Raw genomic sequence first — 25,878 nt, forward strand, 5'->3', positions numbered from 1 at the left:
CGAGCTCCTTTTATAGGTTGGGCCACACCGTTTCGGGATGTTGCATCAGCCTGTGCTCGATAGGCTGTGCAGTTGCCGCAGAACAAGCCAATGAGCGAATGAGCCGCCTCGCCTATGGCTGTGTACTGCTGCAAATGCGCTTTACAAAAATACAAAATTAAGGATAATTTTTTGCTTCAGTATTTCGTGAAAAGAGACTTTTCCCGTAGCGTCTTAGCTAAGACGCAGTACGAGAGAGCTCTCGTAAGAGATCCCAAAAGAAGTCTAAATTTTCCAATTGGCCTAATTGAATTTATAAAATTCAATTAACACTAATTTAGTTTGCCTATTGAAACATCTAGATGTGATCAGTCAATAGAAAAATCTGAGTTTTTATTTTTTATTTTTATTTTTTTACTGTGTAGTAGTAATCGGATGAAATCATACTCTAGTAATAAATTTCATTCTGCCTTCGTTTTTGCACATTTAGATGCCAGCAGGGTCTCAAAGCGCTTCCTCTTGGTCACAAGCTGAATGGAATTGTTTAACCTTCATCTATGATTGCATTCAAGGACTGTTAAGGATTAAGGGTCATTAAGGGTTAAAAGATTATATTTAGAAATTTTGCTTTATTTATAGGCTATGTGTCATGGTTGTTGTTATTGTTTTTGTCCTCGGTGACCTTATATTAATATTGATAAAACATTTTTTTTTAGATTCTATTTTATATATTTGTTCTGTTTATATACTGTATACTGTAGTTGCTTTTACATGTACAAAGCTAATTTATGTTTCTTTCTATCTTTTCAGTTTAAAATCGACTGGACTGTAGATTCAGTGTCCCTGGGTCAGAAATCATGCAGTCAGACTCCCGTCCCCTTGTTCCACATCCCAGCCTGGTGTCAAGTTTTGAGCTTTCCTGCCTCCGGAGAGGCAGAATCATTATCAGCTGTGACAGCGCAGAGAGAGTTGAGGCGAACCATGTGACTGTGGGGTATCAGGAGAGATTAGTGGATAGGTAGGAGTGTGTCTGTTACTCTCTGGGTAGATTGCTGTCTCTCGGTCATCGAGACTGACCTGATTTGAACTGCCATTCCCCCCAACCCGGTGATAACGTAGACTTTACACTACATCATCAGTTGCTTGTGGAACTGCAATGGCACTGCTTCCACAAGTGGAGGCAGAACACTTTGACGGGCTATCACTCCTCTACTGGTAGGAAATGCCATTATCTGGTTGTTATCTGGCTGAGTGAATTTAGATTAAGCAAATACTAATGCTTTTAAAGCTTATTTGATGCCTATCTTAGCCACATTTTCTGTGCTTGTGTTGTTACTTTATGTTTCTGCTTGTTTGAATGTGTTGGGCATGGATGTTGCAAATGCCTTGGAACATTTCAACATATCCTAATATTCTGTTTAATCAGTTGTGATGCTCTAATAATGCAGACAAATTAGCTTTCATTCACAACACAGAGTTGCTGACTGTACATAAGAAATTGTTGTTTTAAAGTCATTTAAAGTTCATTATCATTGTATCGGTGATGAACCAGCAGGAAGTGGAAAGTTAGAGCAAGACGGACAGTATGCACCCAGAGGGATGCCTGCGTAGTTTCGCTATAGTCACTTGAGTGCATATCCTTACATGGCTTGAGCAAGGTTAGACAGATTAGAATTAAGTGATCAGTTTAATGCTGGATCTTTTGTAACAATCTCGCGCTCTACATTTGAGCTCTCTTTGTTCAGGGTGACTCGTTGAAGACATATCCTTTTATTTCCCATAATGCTTTATGATATATGCTTATATAAGGTTTGTGTAGGAAAGAATCCTTTTTATATAGACTTAAAGGAAATAAAAATGCCTTAACCATGACCTGCCTGCTGCAGTACAGGACAGATAATGTCATTACACTGAACGTAATTTGAATTCTCTTCATTACTCTTATTGTGACAGAGATTAAAGGGCATTGTTTACAGAGCAGCAGGAGATAACAAAGAACACTATTTGCGAAGATGGGAATCAGGTTAAATACATCACTAGTAAGGAGTGCGAGCATTTGTCCTTGACGTCCTGTTCAGTTCGCACTGACCACCACATGAACCCAACAAAACAAAAAAATAAAATAAAGTCCTGGAATCATCATCGGTTGAATCATCATCCATTCCATGATCACGATGGAGTATTTAGCTAATGCATATGTTTGTTGCCACTTAACCTGGCTTTTTTAGTACTGTTAAATATAGAGTGCTGAAAAAACATATTTTGACACTGATACAGAATATATTTTTGCATTTATATATATATATATTTTTTTTTTTTATTTTTTTTTATTTTTTTTTTTTTTTTTAATTCATTTTCTAATATCATAACTTGTATATTGCACTGTCAGTGCAAAACATGCTAAATAAATATTGGTTTTTAATATTTTTAAAAGCATACTTTTCATGATCTGATTATAAACAAAAACTTGACAACACATTGTTGTACACAATGTGCAAGAACACTCCTTCCAGTTATTTTTTTATTTGTATTATTTTATTTTTCTGCCGTTTTTAATTTTCTATTTTATAAATTATCTATAAATTATCATTTTCTATTTTCTTTGTGTTTTTGCAGGGGTCAGATTGACCTTAAACAAACACACAGCTGCTATACTGAATAACAATCATGCACTTTTCAAAAGTGCATGCCTCTTTGTCAAACAGACAGATAAAGCTTAAATAACATCTGTTTCCTGGGTTTTGATGAAGTCAGATGCATATTTAAATTTAATCTGAAGTGAATATTATATGTCAGTTTTGCTTTAAAAAATTGTACACATGCAACTTTTTACTCAGTGTCCTAGTTAAAGGCAAAACGTTGTATTCTGTTGCTTTCAGTCTGTTATAGGGATTAAATGCAATAGAGATCAGGCCATCGTTGGATTTGATACATACCGTCTATAAAATAATTATAATTTGGCGCTTTCAGTGTTTACCTACATGTTTGAGTGATTTTAAAATAAACCCATGCACAGTAACCTATTTCATGTATGAGGAAGAAACTTCCCTGTTATAATGGGCAGGTGTGCAACTCTCTCAATATTCAACATTTTGTGAAAAAAATTATGTTATTATGTGATTATGTTCTTTCCTTTGGGATTTTATAATTCATGCATTTTAAATTTCATGTATTTTTAAAAACAGTCTGGAACATTCCTCTGTAAATCTTGTTGTTATGATAATATTTCATGCACTAATATTTAATGGAATCTCTTTTTTTTTTTCAGGACAATAATGGGGCCCCATGGCATCAACCGTGCTGTGGAGAGACTAGAGTTTACAGACTGTAAAAAAGGGCTTGGTGAGAACCACGGCAAAATTTCTTTCAGTTTATAAAATTATTCCTAGAAAACTGGTGCACAATTTGTTTAACTTCATTCTCTCACCCCATATAAAGAATTAATCCCAAAAATCTTGTTCTTAATTTGACAGGTGTGAAGATTATTGGGGGCTACAGGGAACAGAGCAGTGAAGAGTTCGGAATTTTCATTAAACGAATTTTGCCAGGTGGTGTGGCAGCACAGGACGGTATGTTCTCTTTCCCAAAATCTCCAATGAATGTTTCTACTTAGATTCTGGGAATGATGGCTGATGTTCCTTGTCTTTCAGGGCGTCTTAGAGCAGGGGACCTCATTTTAGATGTCAACAACATGAATTTAGGAGGTGTTACAAACGAAAAGTAATGTATTCTGGATTGGTTATGGATCTGTAATAAATTATAAGATGCCTGAAGTATATTAAAACAACTAAACAGAGAAATCGGTTGGATGTTTTATTAGGGCAGTGGAAGTTCTTCGCATGGCGTCAGCTACAAATCACATGTCTTTACTGATAGTACGCGACGATGCTTCCAGGTAAGATGACTTTCATGAATTGGGTGATATTTTAAGATTTTTAAAGGAATAAATTATTTTTCCTGTTTATTTGTACTCTTTATATTATTGATTTGTTTTGCGTTCAAAGATTTGAATTATATGCAGACCAGAAATTTTGCTTGCCAAGTACAGACTGTTATTATGTACTTAATCCTATAAATACATGAGTACTCTTAAAGTCTTTAGAACTTTATTGAGAATTTTGGCCTTTGTTTAGTATAATGCAAATTTTTTGTTGTCTTTTTTATTATTATTATTCTAAAAAAAAAAAAAAAAATCCAAATATGAGCATCGTTGTTTTTGAATCTTCTTAGGGGACTAGATCGATATAGTTAAGTCTATACTGACAACATCAAGCCACCACTCATAGCTGAGTAATTTTTGGAGGATGCATGCCGAGGTATTTTAATTTTTTTGTTTTGGCATTGTCTGCTTAGCCAGAGGTCTTGGTTTTGGGCAGTTCTTCCTGTTCTTCCTGTCTGTCTTTGTTTAAATGGAACTGGCAGTTTGCTGGTCTCTGTGACTTCCTGATGAGCACTTCTGTACTCCCGACTGAAAAGCTGTTGACGTATTTGGGCCGCAAGTGTGTCATGTGTGTCCTGAGTTAAACCAGCTGAGGTTAGGTTTTAATTTGTAACATTGTAAAAGGATTAGCTTCATAATTAATGGACAATCAGTCACCTCAAACAAACTGTTTCAGTACTGTACACAGATTTTGAGAACATTTATCTGTGATTACATCCGTAATCTAATTAAGTGCTTCTAAGCTTCTTTGAGTGCTAATGAGGAAGTTGCATTTAATGAGATATGTCATATCTCATTAAGTTAACCTAACCCTGTCTTACAAAATCTAGTTTGGGGGTTTAATGTTTTGTGTGTGTGTGTGTGTGTGTGTGTGTGTGTGTGTGTGTGTGTGTGTGCTCTTGTTTTTGTGACATATCGGGACACAACTTTGTATAATGACATGGGTGACTTATGAGGACATAACCCATGTCCCCATTTTTCAAAACGCTTATAAATTTTTTTTGAGAAAGTAAAAATGCACAAAGTTTCATGTGAGGATTATGGTTAGGTGTAGGGTTGGTGAAGGCCGATAGAATATACAGTTTCTACAGTATAAAAACCATTACTCTTATGTGATATCCCCATTTTCACAAAAACAAACTAGTGTGTGTGTGTGTGTGCGTGTGTGTGTATTTAAAAAAATAATAATGATAATTTCCTCCATCACTTGCTTAGAACAATTATGTTCATACTTATGTAATGTTTGATTTTACAGAATGGAAAAGCCACATAATATTTATTTTTTGAACACAACACAGACACAAAAATTAATAAGGTTTGTCTGTACAAAAGATTATGATTCACTGGAAAATTATGTCTCCAGGAAAGGTGGATATATTTCTGATTTTGCGTGTATTTTATATGTTTTATTATTAGGAGGGAATTTGTTGAGTTAATGGAAAAATATGGCTCCAGCAGTAGTACCAGCTCTGGATCAGACACTTCTGTTTCCACAGGTATTTTCCACTACGTCTATCATTTACTGCATTTCAAGAGTGAATGACTAATGTCTGATTTTGAGGACTTGCAGCAATTGCAGCCTACAGTTTGCCAACTAAAGATTTAGTTTGGGTCCTCCATATCATCATTGTTTTCAACAGAAAAAGCCATTTCTATCATTGTCTTTCTACATAAAGAGACATTGTTACATCAAGCATGCATCAGTTTTGACTTGAAAGAATGTATGTGTATATGTACATTCCGTACAAAAGTTGAGGTCAGAAGGTTTCTTTCTTTTTTAATGCTTTAAATTCACAAGTGACAGTAAATACATTTATATAAAAAAATATATAAAAAAATAAATGCATATGTTATTTTTCTAAGTGTGCTTAAGTAGTATAATAGCATTCATTTGTGTCATTTGCAGAGTCTGAAATTATTAAAAAGCAAGTTTCTTGTCTTCAGGAAAGTTGACCGACACTGCCTCCTCCTCCTCATCTTCCAGATCAACCAGTCCTCTGCTTCTGAGCCCTAAAGACCCCAACCCAGTATACACCACTGCCTGCATTACCTCCCCATCTCCACAAGTCTGCACGTGAGAACCAAACGACACACACGAGATATAGTTCAGATTTTATCCACCGCTTTTTTGTGATCCTTAAAAAATCCTACAACCAAAACAAATGACAGAACCCAGCAGCTTCCTCACAGTACAGTACTGCGGCTAATAGTGTACTAATTGGAGAGTCTGAGCCTGAAAACACCGGACCTAACCTGAATAAAAGAGAAATCCCACAAAAGATGAATTTATGGCTATTAAAAAAAAAAAAAAAAAAAACCCTGATCACCTCAGGAACCATTGTTTCTGCTTTTGATCCAAGCCCTTATGTATACCTCTCTTTCCCCAGAGACTGCATGATTCAGTTGATATGTGTTGCCAAAGGGACAGGATTAGGCTTGGTCATCAGGGGCGGAGCTAACCGTGCAGAGGGGCCAATGGTGTGTGTTCAGGAAATAACACAAGGAGGCGATTGCCAAAAGGTATTTAATTAATTTTAATATTTTGAAAATTTGTAACATTTAAGATCATGTTTTTGAGTTAAGGAACAAAAACATGTTAATTACCAATCAATCAATTGAAATTAATCAAATTAAACACCAGTTTGTATTGATTCCTGGTTAGTGAAACACCACAGTAGTTTGTGAATGAAGTGAAGTGAGACAAAATGAAGTAGACTATGGTGAGGTGAAGTGAGATACATTAAGGTCAAGGTAAATTAAAGTAAGTTGAAGTTCAGTAAATTACACCAATTTTAAAGGTTTGGGGTCAGTAAGATTTATTTTTTTTTCAAAATTTTTTATAAATTAATACTTATATTTAGGAAGGATGCATTAACTTGATCATCCATGACATTAAATTACAATGTTAAAAAAATATTTATATTTCAAATAAATGCTGTTCTTTTGTACCAAAAAAAGCATTACAGTTTCTGCAAAAATATGAAGCTGCATAATTGTTTTCAACACTTCTAATGATAAGAAATGTTTCTTGCACACCAAATTAGTATATTAGAATGATTTCTGAAGGATCATGAAACACTTAAGACGGGAGTAATGACTGCTGGAAAATCTACTTTTCCTTCACATCAATGAATTACACTTACCTGTACATAGAAAAAGTTTTTTTAAATGTTTGTAATATTCCACAATATTACTGTTTTCACTTTTTTTTTTTAAACAGGTTTAAGTGACGTAGACTGTGGTAATGTAAGTGAAATGAAGTGAAGCCCATTCAGGGTGAAGGTAATGTTTTTTTTTTTTTTTTTCTGACTCCAGGATGGGAGACTAAAGGCTGGGGATCAGCTCATATCCATCAATAAGGAATCACTCATTGGAGTGACACATGAAGAAGCCAAAAGCACACTCACTCAAACAAAACTCAGGTTAAAACTCAACCTTTCAAAACATCCTTTGCAGAATGTTAACATAATGAAAATATGCTTAGTATCTTGTGATAGTTTGCTTTTGTCCAAGACAAATGCATGTGGCAAATGTCACTGTTTGCCCCTACAGACCAGACCCTACAGTAGAGATAGCATTCATCAGACGAAGGTCTTCATCAGGCTCCAGCAGTGGACCACACAGCCCAATCTCCCTTCAGCCTCCCTGCAGTACAGCCCCCCAATTTAGGCCCGCTGGTCTGGGGGGAACAACTCTGCCCGGAGGTCTCGTTCCTAAGATAGCCAACACCCCCAACTCTGGAAGCGAGACTTTGCCTTCTGTAGAACTTACTAAGGTGAGACAAAAGACTGTGGCTGATTCCACTCTGGCAACAGAGTTTAGTTACTTAAGCAGTGCTTTAAAGAGTGTGGTTGATGTTTTCTTAAAGGCTTCTATTTGTGTCTTTCCTACAGGTACGACCAGCAACAGGAAAGCCTAATCCCAGCCCTGTGTCCTCACCTTACAGTGCCTGCACCACAGTGGCCAACTCTGGTACTGCAAGCCTATATTCCCTTTATATGAATCCTATAGGAGTTCCATACAAATTCTACCCTATTGTCCGAATTTAATGTCTTAATGTTGATTAGTAAATATTGAATGTACTGCAAATGTTTATGATCATATTTAGATTTTTAAAAAATAGAAAAAAGTAGTTACATTAAAGGTCTTGAAATATGTGGGGGGCGAAGAAATAAACATTAAAATACATATAATACAATATAATTATCCTAAAAATGGGTTGGGGTCAACAAATCATATTTGTGAGAATCATCTTTTACATTTTTATAGTGGGAACAACCGAACAAGAGATGTGAACTGCCATTTGAATATTTATCTAACTATAAAAACAAAACACATATAACTGTAACTAAATGATACATACAATAGAACTTTTTATTTAGTTCACATGAAACGTAGTCCCAACATAAAAATGGCAATAAAGAAAACATTACAGCTTAAATATATATAAACTATTTTAGGAAGAATGAAAGTACCACAAATACAAGATTGTATGTCCCTGTTTTTCCATTGTAAGTGCTTTACTGTAACTGATTTTCCCTTCCGAAAAAGTCAAAATTAATTTCACTTTATTGTATTGAATCTAAACATTCCTTTAAACCAACCATGCATGCATCTCCTATTATTATTCAAAAAAATCGCATAGCACTGTCTGCGGAGCCTTTCACATTCTGATGCATTGTGAATGGAATTTTGCCTTTGAGCAACCTGAAATGCATTGATAAGGAGCATTTTGTCATAACCTGGATTAGGCTTCCCATTCGGCAGACGTACTGATGAGATGCTGTGTTTGTAACTCAAGATAATCCAGCTGGCATGGTTCTGAAAATGGATATTACTATCACCGTGACACATAACTCCATGTGAAATTGAGGATACTGAACTCTGTTCAGGACAGGGTTTCATTTCATTGACGAGCACTCTCAATAAAGCTCCTTTGAGCTGCGATTTAAAACAGATTTAAACACCAGCTGTACTGAACGAGGAACATGAAATATGAAATAAAGAAAATTACTGTTTCTAAAATGTTTTGGTATGTATTCAGACCTGAGAAGAGAGACTAGTGAGAACTTATTTAAAAAAAAACAAAAACAAGAAATCTTAAAGTTCCCACACTTTTGAACAATGGTGTTACTTAAGTGTCCAAAAAAATTTTGGGCCACTTTGAGACAAAAATTTAAACTTTCATTCAAATATTACACCATTATATTTGATCTCTTATAATACATTTATTAAAATAAAATGACTGACCCCAAACTTTTAAAGAGTGTATAATTATTTTTGCATTAGATACAAAATATAAAAGCGAGTGTTATCTGCAAACAAATTTTAATAATGAACATGTTGCGTTAATATCAAACCAGAAAGTGTTCAAAAAAATGTGGTTGGAAAATGTGTGTGCTATATTTCTGTAAAATAAATCCCACTTGGTTTGATATTTTGTAATAAAATGCGGAGACATTTTTAAGTATGCCTTAAATGTTTTTTGAGCCACTACTGTGAGGAATCTACTCAATAATAAATTGTACTGTCATAGAGTTATGTAAGAGACTTACAAAAAATGTGATGTACTTTAAAAAAATCACAAACAGCTGTTTTGCAAAATAGATTTTTTTTCATTTGGATTCTCTCTCTCTCTCTCTCTCTCTCTCTCTCTCTCTCTTTCTCTCTCTCTCTCTTTCTCTCTCTCTCTCTCTCTCTTTCTCTCTCTCTCTCTCTCTCTCTCTCTCTCTCTCTCTCTCTCTCTCTGCCCAGATGCAACTGCTGCCTGTAATCCCAGCAATTCCTGCAGACCTTCAAAACGTCTATCCTCCACTCCCAGCTTTGAGAAAATAGAGCAGGTCTCCATAATCATAACCTCTCAATTAGAAAATAATGATTTCTGTCACAACACAGAACTACAGAAACATCTTACGTTTACAGCAGGGTCAAATGCTAACAAATAGTTACCCATCAGTCTCAGTACTGTATTGATCTTTTACAGTTTTACTATCATGTGTGGAGGGAGTTAATCTCACTGTTGTGAACAATATGTGCAGTTAGCGACCTACCCCGTATCACACCTCATGTGGTATTATGGGAAAATTAATAGAGACTGCATGTGCCACAGCTTCATTGTGTTAAATCACACTGGACTAAAGCAACAATTTTTAGAAAGATTTTAACTGCAGAAGCACATTTTAAAGTAAATATGCATTATGTGTATTTATATAGTTGTGTGAAAATAAGTATTTATAGTTTTATTTATTTGTTTATTTAGTGGATACATGTATTGAAATAAAAGTAAAATTTAAACGACACTAAATGCATGAACTATATTATTATTAATTGTATTTTATTTTATTTGTAGACACTGAAGCGAGTGTGTGTTTGTGTGTATGAGATAGAAAGCAAAGCAGTGACCACATTACACTGGGGGGCTCTTGTGTCCACAGGCACTGGACATGCTGGGATTGAAGCCTACTGAGTCTCAGGTCCTGACACTGAGAGAAAGGCTGCATCTGAGCCCAGAAGGGACAGTGGCTTATGGAGGTGAGAAAAAATTCTGTCAATCTCCATTGTAGATGTCGTAGTTGTTTATGTACTGATGGCTTTCTTTTTTACCTCTCCTTACTTATGCAGTAATTTATTCTAGCTTTATACATTCAAAAAAAGTGCTAAAGACATTTTTACACATTTTATGTTTAAAAATGTTAATAGGAAAGTTTCCTTTTATAAGATTTCGAGAGAGTTGCAAAGGAACTATTTAAACTACCATCCAAATCTGACTCAGAACTGGAAGTAGCAAGATTGATATCAGATGATCTTACTGAGCCTCCATCAAACCCTACGGTAACTGCAAATTATTTTTATTTATTTTTGCAGCAAAAGCATACGTACAAAATATGCACTGACAAAAAATTACACACACACATACTGTATATCATTTAAATATTTATATATATATTTTTCCATGTTCTTTGTAATTTTTTTACATACATAAATTTTGCCAATGTTATTCATGTAATTTTTATATATATTAACTATTATTTTATAAGCCATCGTTATCAGACTCTGATGATCTGGATGAGATGGAGATACTAAGAAAAGAGCACATTGAGGTCTTAAGAGAGCTCAAGAAACTGCAGGTACCACCAACTCAATGATTTTAAACTTTGTCACATGCTGGAATGTGTGACATTCATTTGAGTGAGGCTCTCATTAATCCTGTTTGTGAAAATGAGTGCGCTAACTCTAATGCTGACTCATATGAAGATCTCTCTTTTAACAGGATAAGCTGACAGAATCCAAGAGCCTTAATCATAAGATGCAGCAGGAACTGACAAAAGTTAAACAGGTACGCAACTAATTCTTACACACTGTAAGCAGAACATGTTCTTTTTGATGCCCATATTAGCAGGTTACAACATTTAAACTGCGCATGTGTATAGCACAATGTAGCAAAAGCATAACTGCAAATATAGCTATTTATCAACACAATAATTTTGCATTGTAGAAGCAAACTACTCACCTGTCGTTGTTTTTTTAAGTTGTCAGTCAAGCTTGAAGCAAGTTCTATATGCAGTGAAGTTTTTTTAATAATTACTTAATTATCAACATTTTTTGATAATTATCGAGCTATAGGGAGTCCAGAGAATTGAACTACAAGGACAAAACAAAACATAGCACTTTGATTGACAGAATTGTCTCTTGAAGTTTTTCAGAATGAGGAGATCTAATGGATATCAATGAATATAGAGGCATGCAGGCATAGCACTTTTTATATACTATATCTCACTAAATCCAGACAGGTGCGACAGTTTTTGGTTTTGACTTCCACATTGTAAGCTCAGAATTACAGTAGCCTGCTGTTGCATTTAAAAGTGGTGTAAAAAGGGGCTTTGACCTTTAGATTCCAATCCATCTTTTTTTATTATTGTTATTATATTTTTACATTACTTTATTCCATTGTCACTGTACCGTGTTTTAGATATGCCACATGGGGGAGCTCTGGGCACATGTGCCATTCAATTCTTAAAGGTGAGATGCAGGTGCTCCGTAGAGTTTTTCTCAGCAGCACTATTCAGAACTCAAATGAAAAAACGAAAAATGCTATGAGCAATATCCAAAAATGTATTTTTAGCGTGTTGCGCTCACTACAGGAAGCTTGAAACACCCACATTAAGAACATCATGTGGGAGATGAAGTATGTAGGACATTGAGGGATGGCGGTCAGTGTTTGGAAATAGTTCTTTTCTATGAGTTATAAAGAAATAGGCTCCCAGTAGCTCTTTGTTCTATCTCAGAGCCTCAGAAGTGCCTGTTATGTAAACCCAAATCCAAAGAGCGTCAGCATTCTATGCAAGATTAATTGGACTTTAATGGTTTTATTAGACTCTTACTAAGGCAGCAGAGCAGTACATTCTGATCATCCTGCTACATATCAGTTAAACAAAATTGGCAGTGCAGCTTTTGAACATTATATTCATCAAAGAATCCTGGCATCATGTCAAAATGTATCATTGCTTCTTTTAATAAAAATAGATGTTTCTTGGGCACCAAATCAGCAAATTAGAATGATTTCTGAACTGCAGGATCATGTGACACTGAAGATTGAAGTATTGACTGCTGAAAATTAATCTTTGCCATAACTTGAATAAATTACATGTATTATATGTAAAATAGATTAAATTAGTAAAATATATATTTTAAATTGTAATGTTATTTTTTCACTATTTCAAAATTTACTGCATTTTCTATCAAATAAACGCAGCCTTGGATGAGACTTCTTAGAGCAGATTTTTCTTTCAAAAATATTTTTAAAAATCTTTCTGACCCCAAACTTTGAATAATAAAATGGGCACAGACATGCACTGACAGAGAGACTTAGAGACCAGAATATTATAGAGACATGCTTCTGAGCCCTTTTTGAATTATTTGACCACAATCAGTTAGCGACACCTTTATCATAGTAGCAAGTTCTGGCAAGAAAATCACCGCTCATAAAAGCTAGTTTATATGTATGGTATGGTGTGTGGTGAACTAATAGTGCCCTCATATCAACCCTGCTGCTGGTGATATCGCTCCTCATGCAAAAGCATTCAGCCACAATTTCACTTGGGGTTGACCTTAAGAGACGATCTAAATAAGAAGGAATATGCATTTATACTATTAAAGCGTCACACTGAATGTTTGGTCAGCTGTATGAGGCCCTGTGGGGTTTTAATTGGCGTCAGGGTCAGCGCAACTTCTGTCTCTCCTTCCCAAAGTGCTTTCCTCCAGTTTGTGGAGTCGCAGCAGCTCCCTCCTGGAGCACTACAGAGGGCTCAGTTTGTATCCAGTTCCTAACATTGAAGTTGTAATAGATGTACTACACTCCCTGTGGTGTGAACCAAGACTTTTTACAGCCCTGTATGTTTCATTCTGTAGTGCTGAATCCTTTCTGCTCTCTTCACCCCCACCCACACTTTACATTCTATATCTGCTGTTAGAGCAACAGGTTGGCTGATGGGCTTTTCAGCATCGAAGCAGTGGGCTTTTAAGCCTCCTCTCTTGTGAGAAATGTGCAGGCTACATCACCGTCCACGCAGTGCACACCCAGCTAGCTATATTAAAGCAAAATTAAGTGATCAAAAGTGAAAGTAAAGAAATTTATTATAAGCTATTATATGTACTCCATGTGATGTAATTATTGTGCAGTAATGCATGCTCTATCTTTAGACGTTAAGGCTGAATACTAGCTTGAGTAGTTCATTAAATTCTTGTTATTTTTCTCCAGCCACCTCCTCTGTTTCTCAGGATTTCTGGGACAGAGTTATACAGTATGTGCTTTTGAATTCAACAATCTTTGACAGTTACATTAATTTTAACCAATGCATGATCCTTATAATAAACTTCACATATTCTCCATATTACATGGACATTAAATGGACATAAGTGCTCATTTTTATACCTCTCTTGTAAAGAGCTGATGTAAGACGCATCATGTCTATTTAATAAGTAAAGTTCTTTCAGTGGGCAATTTTCTGTCCCATTTACATAAGTTGTTTCAGGTATTTTGAAATAAGTGACAGTTAATAGTACTCATAATGAGTAAAATGTATTTTCTAATTTTACTTACTTTAAGAAAGTCACACATTCACTATCTAATAATAATAATCTTTTTTTTTTGTGAACTACCACATCATTTATAGATCCTCACAGTGTGGTTTTCACACATTTCATGTAACCTGTCCATGAAGAGTGCTATTATACCCCATAGCTTCATAATTACAATGGCCTGATTACCTTTCTTTTATCTGACATCTATTGAACGATGCCATGCTGATAAGTATCCAATGCTTCTGTAGTTTTCATTAATGGCAAAACATCTTTCTATACCCTGTATTATGTAACAGCTTGTTTTACAGGTTCTCATCTGCCAAACAGGCCCTGTCTGTTCTCTCTAAAGCAGAAATGGACATAATGAAACTTGTTTGCACATGTCTTATTCCTTAAGCCCCTTTAAACTTAAAAGAAGCAGAGCTGTGATTTGTCATGCTGTGAGTCTGGAGGCATTTCTTTTCAAGTGCACTGAGTTTGCAATGTTAGAGGGAAGAGCCCCTGAGCATTGTAGCGTCGTACTGTACATGCACTCTCAGCACTGTCGCTCTAAGTGGAACTCCGTTGTTGCAGGAAGCAAAATCTGCAATGGAGGAGAGTCGATCCCTGTGGACCCAGATCCATCTGGCAGAGGCAGTACAGAAACAGGCCCGGGGAATGGAGATAGACTACGAGGAGGTTATTCATCTCCTGGAGGCTGAGATAGCTGAAATGAAATCTCAGAAAACTGAGCAACCCAGTCATGAAAAGGTATTCCACCTTTGAGAGTTTTACACTAGCCTTCTCTTCTCATTCCCGATCCACATTCCCTGCACAGCCCCACTCCAGGTTTATCCTCTCTCGTGTACTATAGAAACTAGGTCACTGTTTGCTTTGTATTATTCAGTAACTGGGCTGATGTGCTGCGAAGACTTTAACATGATCTTGCAGGGTGACGTGGGCTGATGAGGATATTTTTGAAATCTCTGGCTAGCAACCTTGCGTGTCTTCAGGATCAACTTTATTTTCACAGAAATGTTTGATTACATAGGGCAACAGGATCTGAATTATTGTTACGATTGCTTGTGGAAAAATCATCACACACTATGTAATAATTGCATTTCAGCACAACCAACTACGAAAAGTTTTCTAAAACATATGTACTGTGTAAATCTGATTACTGTAACACAGTTTACTATTTCCAGTGGCACATTTCCAAATTGTGATTTTCTGACAGCATTATTTTGCACTTTTAATTGCAAATTCATGTAAGACACAGTAAAAAAAAGTAAAACCATAAAGTAAACTTTAATACTTTCCTAATATTCACACAGGAGCATCTGCAAGATGTGAAAAAAAGGAATTCTGTACTCGAATGCCAGCTACGAAAGAGTGAAACTGCAAGGAAAGGTTTTGAAGTCTCTACCGGTAAACTTCTACAGTTTGTGGAGGTGATGCATATTCACTTTCAATTCAATTTAACCACCTGCACATTAAATCATCACATCCTCATGTCTTAAAATAAAGTTGCACCAGGAAAATTGCTCATGCAAAATGACTCATTGTACTGTATAGGAATTTGCACTTCATATGGTGATTTGTCAAAGACCATCCTTCTTGCCCGAATTTAGTCTTCTCACTAAATCATAAAATCTAAGCCAAAAAAAAGAGTCTGTGGAATGTTCTTCTCATGGCATCCATTAACTCAGGCTTATATGAAGTGGTCAAATCTACTCGCACAAGCATAGCGAATCTTCTTCATCATCCCAAGAGTTCTCAAACAAAGTAGTTAATTTTTTCGAACTAATCTTATGTTTGACACAGAATGTGTAGTAACCCTTTCACTAGGCAGCTATTAAAAAATGAAAAATGACAGAATGTGAAAAGAACATGACATCAATGTGCAACTGCTTTTCCACTTACACCAGATGCCACAAATGAATTCTCAAACCAATGGACTGTGTAAATCAAACATTTGCCACAAAACACGGAGAACTTAATGTCTTTCTTCCCAAATAAACCTGTGCATTGCATCTGTTCATTGCATAAGTATATAATAGCATATTGCAGAAGTACATGATGCATAAACACTTTACTCATGCTAAATATGATTTGTATATAACATTGCACCATGAATGGGTAATGTAGTGGACACTATGCGTCAGATTTTTGATTTTCATTACATTTTTACTCTTATGTGAATGCACTTATGTACCTATGTATTGTATAACTGATAAAGTGCTGTTGTTTATAATAATAATAATAATTATTATTATTATTATAGATTTTAAAAAATTAACTATACAAGTAGTTGTAGCAGTGGTATTATTATTATTAGTAACAATAATAATGACGTAAAACAGTTTATTATTATTATTGATTAAAAATTACAATTAAATTAATGCATTTAGCAGACGTTTTTTTCCAAAGTGTCTTAGATTCAGGCTAACATTTTTTACCTATCATGTGTTCCCTGGGAATCAAACCCACAACCTTTTGCACTGCTAACACAATGCTCTACCACTGAGCCACAGGAACACAATTAAATTAATAGAAATGTAACCATCAAAGTAGTAGTAGTAATAATATTAATAATATAAAAATAATGTATTCATGTTATTAAGAATAAAACATCACCAGGGTAATCTTTATGCAGCATTAAATCTTTCGACTATGGACTAATCTGATCACCTACATTTTAAAAATCCCACAGGCTGTCCAAGACTTCCTGTCTGAAAACCAAAGCGGTTCAAGAGGCTATAGGTAAGATGATTATTCTCATCCTTTTGTGAAGGCAGATCTAATGATTTGACTGAAATTGAATCTAATTTGGAGTATGACAGAAAGTAATACTAAACTTCACTAGTAACAGGTGTTTGGAAAAGAATGAATAACAAAATAAAGACTTTTCCTTTAGGGACCTTTATACAGTCAATAAATTTCTTCTTTGATATTCAAGAAGGCTGTGTATTCAGGGTGTATAAATGGAGTCTTCTCCCTTTATTTCTATTATAAGAGAGACCTTGTGGGTAAAGGACAGGGGTAGCTAATGAACAGAGGCCAATACAACACCTTGCTGTGGCAGTGATGTTGATTAGACCCAATCAACATGGCCTCCTGCAGCCTGTCGCCCCTTGCTCAGCTAGAAGAGCACGTCTGGAGAGCCATTTTTTCCCATAATGATCATCCCCACCGACTGAAGAGGCCACTATGTCTTTGTCTATTAGGGACAGAAAATGTCCTCATAAATCGAAATGAAGGCTGCCAGCAATTTGCAGAAAAATACCACTTTTCTTTTTGAGAGAGGGTGCATGATGACCAGCAACTGTGCTTAAAAGCCACTCTACTCTACTGTACCTTGAATGCATCCAGTCGATGAAGGATAGTTCTTTACATGCTAAATATGAGTGTATTTGCAGTATTATTATAACCTTTCTCATTTAAAAGAAAACTTTATTTATTTAGTTTACTGTAGAATATCATCGTTATATAGTCCCTCCAAGATACCAAAGAAATGAATACTTTTATTCAGCAAGGACACATGAAACTGAATACCAGTTAGAGTAAAGATTTTTATGTTATTGCAAAAAAAAAAAAAAAAAATCTGTAATTTTGAACTTTCTCTTCATTTATAAATCATGGAAAGAAAAGGATCACCATTCCAAAACAACAGTTTTAAACATTTTTGTCAATAAGAAAGGTTTCTTAAACACCAAACTGGAATGCTGAAGAATCAATCAATGTAAGTAACAAGACTGCAGTAGTGGGGCTGAAAATTCTGCTTTCCATCACAGGAAAACAATTACATTTTAATTATATTATACTAGAAAATAGATATTTTGTACATTAATAATATTTCTCAATATTACAGTTTTTACTGTATTTTTGATCAGATAAATACAGCCTTGGTTAGCATAAGAGATGTCTTTCAAAAGTTTTTTTTCTTTTCTTTTAATCTTTATGACCACAAACGTTTGAGTGGTATAATAAAATAATTGTGTCATTAAATTTTTGGATTGCTGATAATTGTAATATTTTAAACAAAATATTACAGTGTAATAGCATTTTATATGAATTAATTACACATTGATAATATAATTCATAACATTCTCATTCAGGTGCAGTTTTCTAGTAATTTATTTTTAAAACATGACTGTAAGACTGTAGCGAATCTTAAAAATGTTTCAAACGCATGCAATGATTTGATCAGTCTGGACCAATTCATTTCAGTTTTCTGCTAATGACCCGAAAGTGTGGTAGTTACATAATATGTTTTCATAACACTGGTCCATCCATGTCAGTGGGTCTGAAACCCCTTCCCCAAAAATTCACCCTTTATTAGGAGTCATGCTGGGCTCTTCTTTTACGCCAGTCTGCCCAGCATGCTTTGTTCTTTTCAGGTCAAAAGGAGTGCACTCTTCTACAGCTTTTATAAGAAATCGTACAAGACTGACACAGTTTTCAGTGTTCAGTAGGTTACTTTTTTCTTTTCTTTTTTTTGAGAAAACAATGCAAAACAAAACTAAATAAAGCATCTTTATTAAATAAAAATTTTAGTTAGGTTAAGGTTAGGTTAGTTAGTTAAAATTCTTAAAAACTGCTTACACTGTTTTAAATAAAGCATTGTGTGTTTTGTTTTTCAGTTCTTCCAGCAATCCAAAGTTAGCCACTCTGTCTCAGACCTTGCCATCTCGAGGTGGGAAGAAACCACCTTGGACAGCATCTGCTCTTGCTGTGGAAGCTACTGAACTAACTAATACTGTCAGAGGCATTCTAGAGCTCGACTGTAAGTATGAAAATCAAAACATCTACTTAATTGCAACTGTCCTTTGCGTCAGTTTGTCTGACCTTCATGTTGTTTTCTGACCTACTGTGTCATACAAAAATGTATCTTACTTCATGAGCAATTTCAGCTGAACTGTGCTGGATGAGATGTTATCGTTCATGGGGAGGAATATTATAATATGAGTAATATTTTTTACATTTTATATATAACTATAAAATATAACACACAAGATTTTGGTTTACCCTAAGAACCAGATTCAGTCCGCTCATTTAGCCATTGCTTGAACTCCTGACCCCATTCACCTTTGTAAATCTCAGGAAAATATGTAGCTTACCTTCCAGCAACATTTGAACTTACACAAATGCATCTAATGACCTGTAGAGGTCAAAAAATTGGCAATCTTTCCATGATCCCATCTCATTACGAGCCTCTTAAACTAGACACATTTAAACATTATAGCATCATTATGACCAAGCTACTGCTTGTTGTTCAAATTTATAGAACCTATTCAGAGAGCAGTTGCAATGGAATATCTGTATACTTTTCACCAGACAGCCAAGTGATCTAGATTTAATTTGACTTAATAAGGTCCTTGCTTGTTGAATGATTCATATCATTCATATCTTTTCAATTACTTGTGATGTAAGCGTTTTACATCTTATATATTATTGAGAATGAGGCAAACCACCTTAATTGTGAAATCTAATCTTTTGTATTTAGATGTGTATAGTGAATCAAATTAGGGCAGTCTCATAAGGAAACACAATACAAGGTGTATTTGATAATAATACAAGCCTTTTAGGTCTGATTAACCTCTGCTGATATCGTTGCCTGGATACAAAGCTGCTAGAAAGCAACTGTCTTTGTTGCATTTGTCACAGGCTACACCAAGATATTTATCTTTAGAAATGGGTACTTATTGGGAAAACATTTAAAAGAGCCTTTTAAAATAGAATTAAATGTAAAAAAAAAAATTCTACATTGATTGTTCATGACATCTTGTTTTGACTGAAAGTGTTTGCTAAATGAAAGAATACGATCTTGTTGGCCTAGTTAAATTGATCCCTCTGTCAAAACATTACTGATAGCAGTCTGTCCAAAGCGCAGCTCTGGAAACAAAAAAATAACACCAACACCTTTTCTTTTTCAGTACTTTTCCTGTTTAAAACAGGATGTCCAGTACACCCTCATAAAACTCAAACGGAGTCACTGAATCAATGTCAAGTATTAAAAAAACGACCTGATTTGTAGATTCAATAATAATATAGATAATCATATAGTAATAGCTTAATAAGTATCCTGTTCTTTGTAGCTCTAGAAAGCATGTGGATCATATTCTTGGTTACAGACCGGCATGATTTAACATTAAGCATGTTAAAGGAAACAGACAGTTCAGGGACACGCTGGAATCCAGACAAAAGAGCATCTCTGGCCTCCTCTTTTCTTTGAATACATGGTCTCATGGCCTACAATGGTCTCAGCCTCAAAGAATAGGGAAACGTGTCCCACTCACCTGGCAGCATGTGACCTCTCAGTGAGTGATGCTCACGTTTTGGCTGAATGCTTTCCTGCAGGGGAGGATGAGGCAGGCTTTGAGTTGCACATGGAGGGTCATACTCATCACACCGATTGAAACCAGAGAGAGCAGCTCTAGCCCAGCTTAGAGTGCTTTCCACGTGATGGATGTTCTCCCAGCCATGTGACAGGCTGGGTATCGCTCTGGCTCATCAATAAGACAGAGGGGGAGACATGCTTTGGAATAAGCATTTATGGTAAAATAATTGGCCTTATTTATTCCTTGAACAGGTATGAAAACTCTGTCATTTACTCAAATTCATGTAATTTCTTCTGCAGAACACCAACAAAGCCTTTTGAAGAACATAATCTTCTTTTGTGTTCTACAGAAAAAAGAAAGCCATACAAGTTTGAAATGACATGAGGATGAGTAAACGATGACAGAACTTTCACGGTCCCTTTAAGAGAGAACAGCAAATCAATTTTGAGAGATTGTCTGCAGCTTATCCCAATTATATCTGATTTACTGAGATGTAATTTGAGGCCACTGAAATTGTCTTTTTTTCCATTTAATAGTGTTGATCTAATGAAGTTATTCATTCTTGGTTACTAGAGCAAGGCCTTTAGAAAACAAAGAGCTGATTGAATTAAAGAGGCATGTGATGAGCTACTCTGAGTGTTACTATGTCCCAAGGCTTAGGCAGTAATGGTTTGTGATCAATGTGGATACGTCAGAACGCTGAATATAAAAAACTGAATCCCGAAAAAAAATCAGTAAGCTGTAGAATTTAAAGACTTGAGTTGATGGCCGCTAAAAATAGAGATGAATGCAAGCTTTAGAAACAACATTCTGTTTATATTCTAGGAATTATTATGAAATGTGTTTTCATTGTTAAGACGTCTTTAAAGAAAACAGCCAACAATTAGGTATGATACACCAAAGTTTAGGCACATTTCATACGAATGCCTAGTTATTTCCATTTCTGTGGTTAAAGAAGGGCCATTACCAGGACGAACTGTTTTACAATAGAAACAAACAACAGGAATTTCAATTGATGCAAAGAATGTGACAAGACGAAACGTTACTGTTTTCGTTTTCGGCAAGTTCACTGTTCTTTTATTTTTTTTATTTCCTAAGATCAATTTAAATCTGATACATCCGATGTTGTTACTTACAAACACAAGGTTCAGAATTTTGTTCAGTGGAGTGATAAACATTTTCTTACCATTAGCACAAAGAAAACAGTGGAGATTATGTTTGACCCTGAATCCATTGGAGACCACTCGCTAGTGGTCATTAAAGATCAGAATATACAGAAGCCCAGATGGACTCTTACAGATATCTGGGCATTCACATTGATAATAAACTGACATGGAGTGTTCAGGTGGAAAATGTCTGTATTAGAGTCCTAGAGGTTAATAATTCTAAGTAATTTTTTTCTTCTTCTTTTTCCTGGTGTATGCATGTTGTAACTATATGTGATTATGATGATTACAGATGTGTTACACGATGGGTATTGTGCAATTTATTTTCGTTGTAGTTTATGTATTTACTGTATATTGCTGGTAAGGTAGTGATGTTTTGCTGTATGTATTATATTTATGGCACTTGTATTTAAACAGCAGATATTGTATTATATGTGTCCAAAACAATTTTCCCTCAGGACAATAATGTTTTTCTAATCTGCACGTACAGAGGGAGTGTTAAGATCAAATTCTGTCAGGGATTTGTTACCAGTATGGTGGTGGCACATAGTAATGAGATTCTAGCCTATGCCATATTGAGCCTTCAATAGTGTCTGTTTACGTTCTGTTGGCTGACGTTCATTAATTACCGTACAACCTGCCAGTCCTGTAACCAAAGCTGTGTGTCAAAAAAAAAGTGCATGTTTACGTGTGTGCGGATGGAGTTTTAAACCTAAATCCGATTTGCCCCCATTTGATGCTTGTTATACTTTCAATGTACATTCCTTACATTTATGAAAATAGCTTTTCAGATCATGCAGATATGCCGGCACTCTTAGCATATTCATTTATGACCCCATTTCATCCAGTTGACAGGAAATTCTCACGGTCACTAACCTTTCAGGATCAAAAGGATCAACGAGAAATGTTGCAATGCCGTTTTTTTATTTTGGCTGCAGACTTCTCCAGTATCTTGTTTGTTGTCCTCATGTAGAGTAAATGTATCCGATTTCTCTGTTGTTGTTGTTTTTTTCATTCAGGTGTACCTTTTGGCTGGGGTGAGGCGTACACTGCGGGTGGAGTGAAGTACTACGTAAAGTAAGTTATGGGACACTTCAAATACATTCATGAAAACCAGTTCCTTTGTTTCTGTAAATAAAAGTTCTCATGTTTTGAATGGCTCTTCATAAGTTGTTTGTGCAGCGTGAGGGAAACAGTTTTAGATACAGTATACAGTACCAAATATTGTGACAACATAACAAAAAATTGCAGATATTGCTGTTGTACTTTGAAGCCAGCTGAATTTTCTTATTTTTACTGACAAACCTCTTGATCTCTAGAGGTTATTTAATCTCCCCTTCGCATGAGCATGCTCTTTCAGTTGCATATCGTTCAAAATATTGTTCCTGTGGCTCAGTGGTAGAGCATCGTGTTAGCAGTGCAAAAAATTGTGGGTTCAATTCCCAGGGAACACATGTTAGGTAAAAAATTTTAGCCTGCACTGTGAATCACTTTGGATAAAAGCGTCTGCTAAATGCATACATTTAATTAAATTTAAAACAGTCCAGTTTAATATTGCCGATATCCATCATTCTTTTGAGAGTATTGAAGCTGGGAACACCACACCCATGAGTCCAGTGTTCTTTATTTCACTCTCAGTGGCACCACAACAGTCACCTACAGTATACACCCACAATGTCCCGTGCACATCTCACATGTTTGAGGACAGAATTCAGTAAGAAGACAGTAAGAATTCATACTTTTATTCTGCAAGAATGCATTAAATTGGTCAAAAGTGATAGTAAAAATGTTTGCGTTGTTTACAAAAAAAATCGAATTAATGATTCCAAATCAGCATATTAGAATGATTTCTGAAAAATGATGTGACACTGAAGACTTGAGTAATGGATGGTGAAAATTCAGTTTTGCAATCATAGGAATAAATTGCACTTTAAAATATATTAAAATGAAAAACAGTTATTTTAAATTGTAATAATTTTTCACAATATTACTCTTCTCTTTCTTCTGTGTTTTTTAACAAATAAATGCAGCTTTGGTGAGAAAAAGACTTTTTAAAAGAACATTTAAAAACCCTTACTAACCCCAAACTGTTAGTGTTAGCGCACAATGTTAGTGTCAATCTTTTTCTCTTTTTTTTTCTTTAATTCAAAATGTTTTACATTTGAGGATGTTGTTTCTGAAATGAAACTTTCTTTTTCCTCCAGTCATGTAACTCAGACAACATCATGGACGCACCCTGTAATGAGATCTTTGGGTCTGTCAGAACCAGGAACAAATGACGAAAGCCTAAACTCTCCAGAATCCACAGCCTAGACTGATTCCAAAGACTGTGCACTCTACTCCCACTTTCTGTCCAACTGTTCATTTAAAAAAAAGAAAAAGAAAAACAACCTAAACACAGCATATTAAACATTAAGTGATATATGCAATATAAAAAAGTCAATCAAACAATCAAAAAAAAAAAAAACATCTACACCTTTATTAAATGAAAATCGAACTGATTTAATGAAATACGCAACAGATTTATCCCAAATATTCCTAAGCTCTTTGATGGGTTGAGAACTCACAGTTGAGTTTTCCCTGTTTTTGTGTCCATCTGCTGTTTTTCTGACGTTTTAGGAATTTCCCCTCATGTTATACACTCATTTCTGTCTATTTTGTACCTTGAGAAAAACAATGGACAGGCGATTTTCAGAAAAAGTCAAACATAATTGCACTTGTTTGAAGTCAAAGGACGTGGCCTCTTTGGTGAAGCAGGAATTTAGATGTTGTGATGTTCATTCAATTTGGCTTGTGTTTGCTGCCACTTTGATCCACTTTCTGAAACTTCTGTTCACAGATTTGTTGGAACAGGAATTTATTTACTTTCCCAAACTTCCTCGAACCAGCTCTGAGAGCAAGACGCTTCTTTGGTTCACTATAATGTAACTGTTCTCCATATAAAGACGCATTTTTAATTCTGCTGTAATCGTTACTTTTAATGACATTCATTATGCATAACTGTGAAAGTGTCTTCTCTTGCATGTGCAGTTAGTTCTGCGCTTCCATTAGAAATGTGAGTTTAACATACCCTAAGCCTTATATGGATAATTTCTTGTAAAATGATACGACATGGCACATTTGCTTTGTTGTGAAATCACTTTGCCTAACAGTGTAAAGTTAGCTTCAGCGATCTCTTTACATAGATCATGAAGATATATGTTTATCCTGTAATGTGTGAATACTTCTGTGGTTCTATTAAAAAATAAATAAACAGATAAAAATCTATCCACATTTTTGCTTTTTGAAAGAATATTTGCTAGGTCTGTCTATTTCAGGATGAGTGTGCACTTCACATGCACTTAGGCACACCTTAGGCAAGAAATATTGATTTGTATTTTTTTTTCTAAATAGCTGGTACTGTGTTATATATATATAGATGACTCCATTAAATTTTAAATCACATAAATGTCTATATGCCTGCAGCCTTTGCATCTAATAAACAAACAAATAAATAAAAAGTAGTAAAAAAATTAAAAATAAAAAATTTTTCACAAAGCAAAATGTATTGGAAAAATGAAATATTTCAAAGGACTTGCTGCAAATATATTATAAAAATTGCACCCATATTCAGTAGAAAAGTAAAATGAACATATAGCCAATAAATTGAGATGTAAACTCAATTCAGAGGAGAAAAAGTAACAATTGCGAGACGCAAACCCAAAATTAAAGAATTGTGAGGAAAAAAGGCAAGAGTTTATATCTCGAAAAATTTTTATAAAAAAAATGAGATCAGATAAACCTTTTAATTTTTGGTGAAAACAAGTTTCCATAATTAGCATTTTAAATAATACTAAAAATTAATTTCAACCAAAGTGCATTGATATTTTTTTGATGTCTTAAAATCATCATTATATATTTTATTTTTTCATATAGCATATCAGTTGTTTTCACCCTGGTCCTGGGGACCCACAGCACAGTGCATTTTGTATGCATCTCTAATTAAACACACCTGAAATCATCAGATCATCATTAGGAAGGTGCTTCCTGAATTTAACTCAGCGTGTAAGAAAAAAAAAACATATAAAATGTGCAGTCATGTGGCTCCCCAGGTCCAGGATTGAAAACCACTTCAGTATATGATATTTTTCCGACAGAATCATTCTCATCAAAATGTCCCCTATAATAATAATAATAATTATTATTATTATTTCACTGATTTAAATTCTACTGAACTATAGCGTAACACACTGATATTAGCAGGTATGATCTATTTTATATGACTTTCATTCACATGTGAAAATCTTGTCATTGTGCTAAGGACTTTGATTATGTCAGTCCAAGATTGTTAAGATGCATAAGAGCATAATTCAGGATTGAATAACCTTAAATTTTGGTACAACCTGTCCTATGG

At 35.0% G+C, this 25,878-nt stretch overlaps 1 protein-coding gene across 2 annotated transcripts; it reads left to right on the plus strand.

The window, feature by feature from the left end:
* The first annotated feature begins 1,008 nt into the window (after nucleotides 1–1,008).
* LOC132121606 (syntaxin-binding protein 4-like) lies at nucleotides 1,009–24,758 on the plus strand. 2 transcript variants are annotated; one of them, XM_059531185.1, is made up of 22 exons: nucleotides 1,009–1,194; nucleotides 3,248–3,321; nucleotides 3,453–3,548; nucleotides 3,630–3,699; nucleotides 3,800–3,874; nucleotides 5,336–5,415; nucleotides 5,864–5,993; nucleotides 6,307–6,439; nucleotides 7,235–7,341; nucleotides 7,472–7,694; nucleotides 7,813–7,891; nucleotides 9,674–9,759; nucleotides 10,354–10,450; nucleotides 10,638–10,750; nucleotides 10,957–11,046; nucleotides 11,190–11,255; nucleotides 14,573–14,749; nucleotides 15,313–15,429; nucleotides 16,692–16,741; nucleotides 18,622–18,764; nucleotides 22,505–22,562; nucleotides 23,690–24,758. In XM_059531185.1, the coding sequence occupies exons 1-22, from the start codon at nucleotides 1,136–1,138 to the stop codon at nucleotides 23,796–23,798; spliced, it is 2,232 nt and encodes a 743-aa protein (XP_059387168.1). In that variant the 5' UTR covers nucleotides 1,009–1,135; the 3' UTR covers nucleotides 23,799–24,758. The 2 variants fall into 2 exon arrangements, with proteins under 2 accessions (XP_059387168.1, XP_059387169.1); XM_059531186.1 differs by lacking the exons at nucleotides 1,009–1,194; nucleotides 3,248–3,321; nucleotides 3,630–3,699; nucleotides 3,800–3,874.
* Nucleotides 24,759–25,878: the final 1,120 nt, after the last annotated feature.

This window comes from Carassius carassius, chromosome 39, assembly GCF_963082965.1.
Source record: "Carassius carassius chromosome 39, fCarCar2.1, whole genome shotgun sequence".
NCBI classification, from domain to species: domain Eukaryota; kingdom Metazoa; phylum Chordata; class Actinopteri; order Cypriniformes; family Cyprinidae; genus Carassius; species Carassius carassius.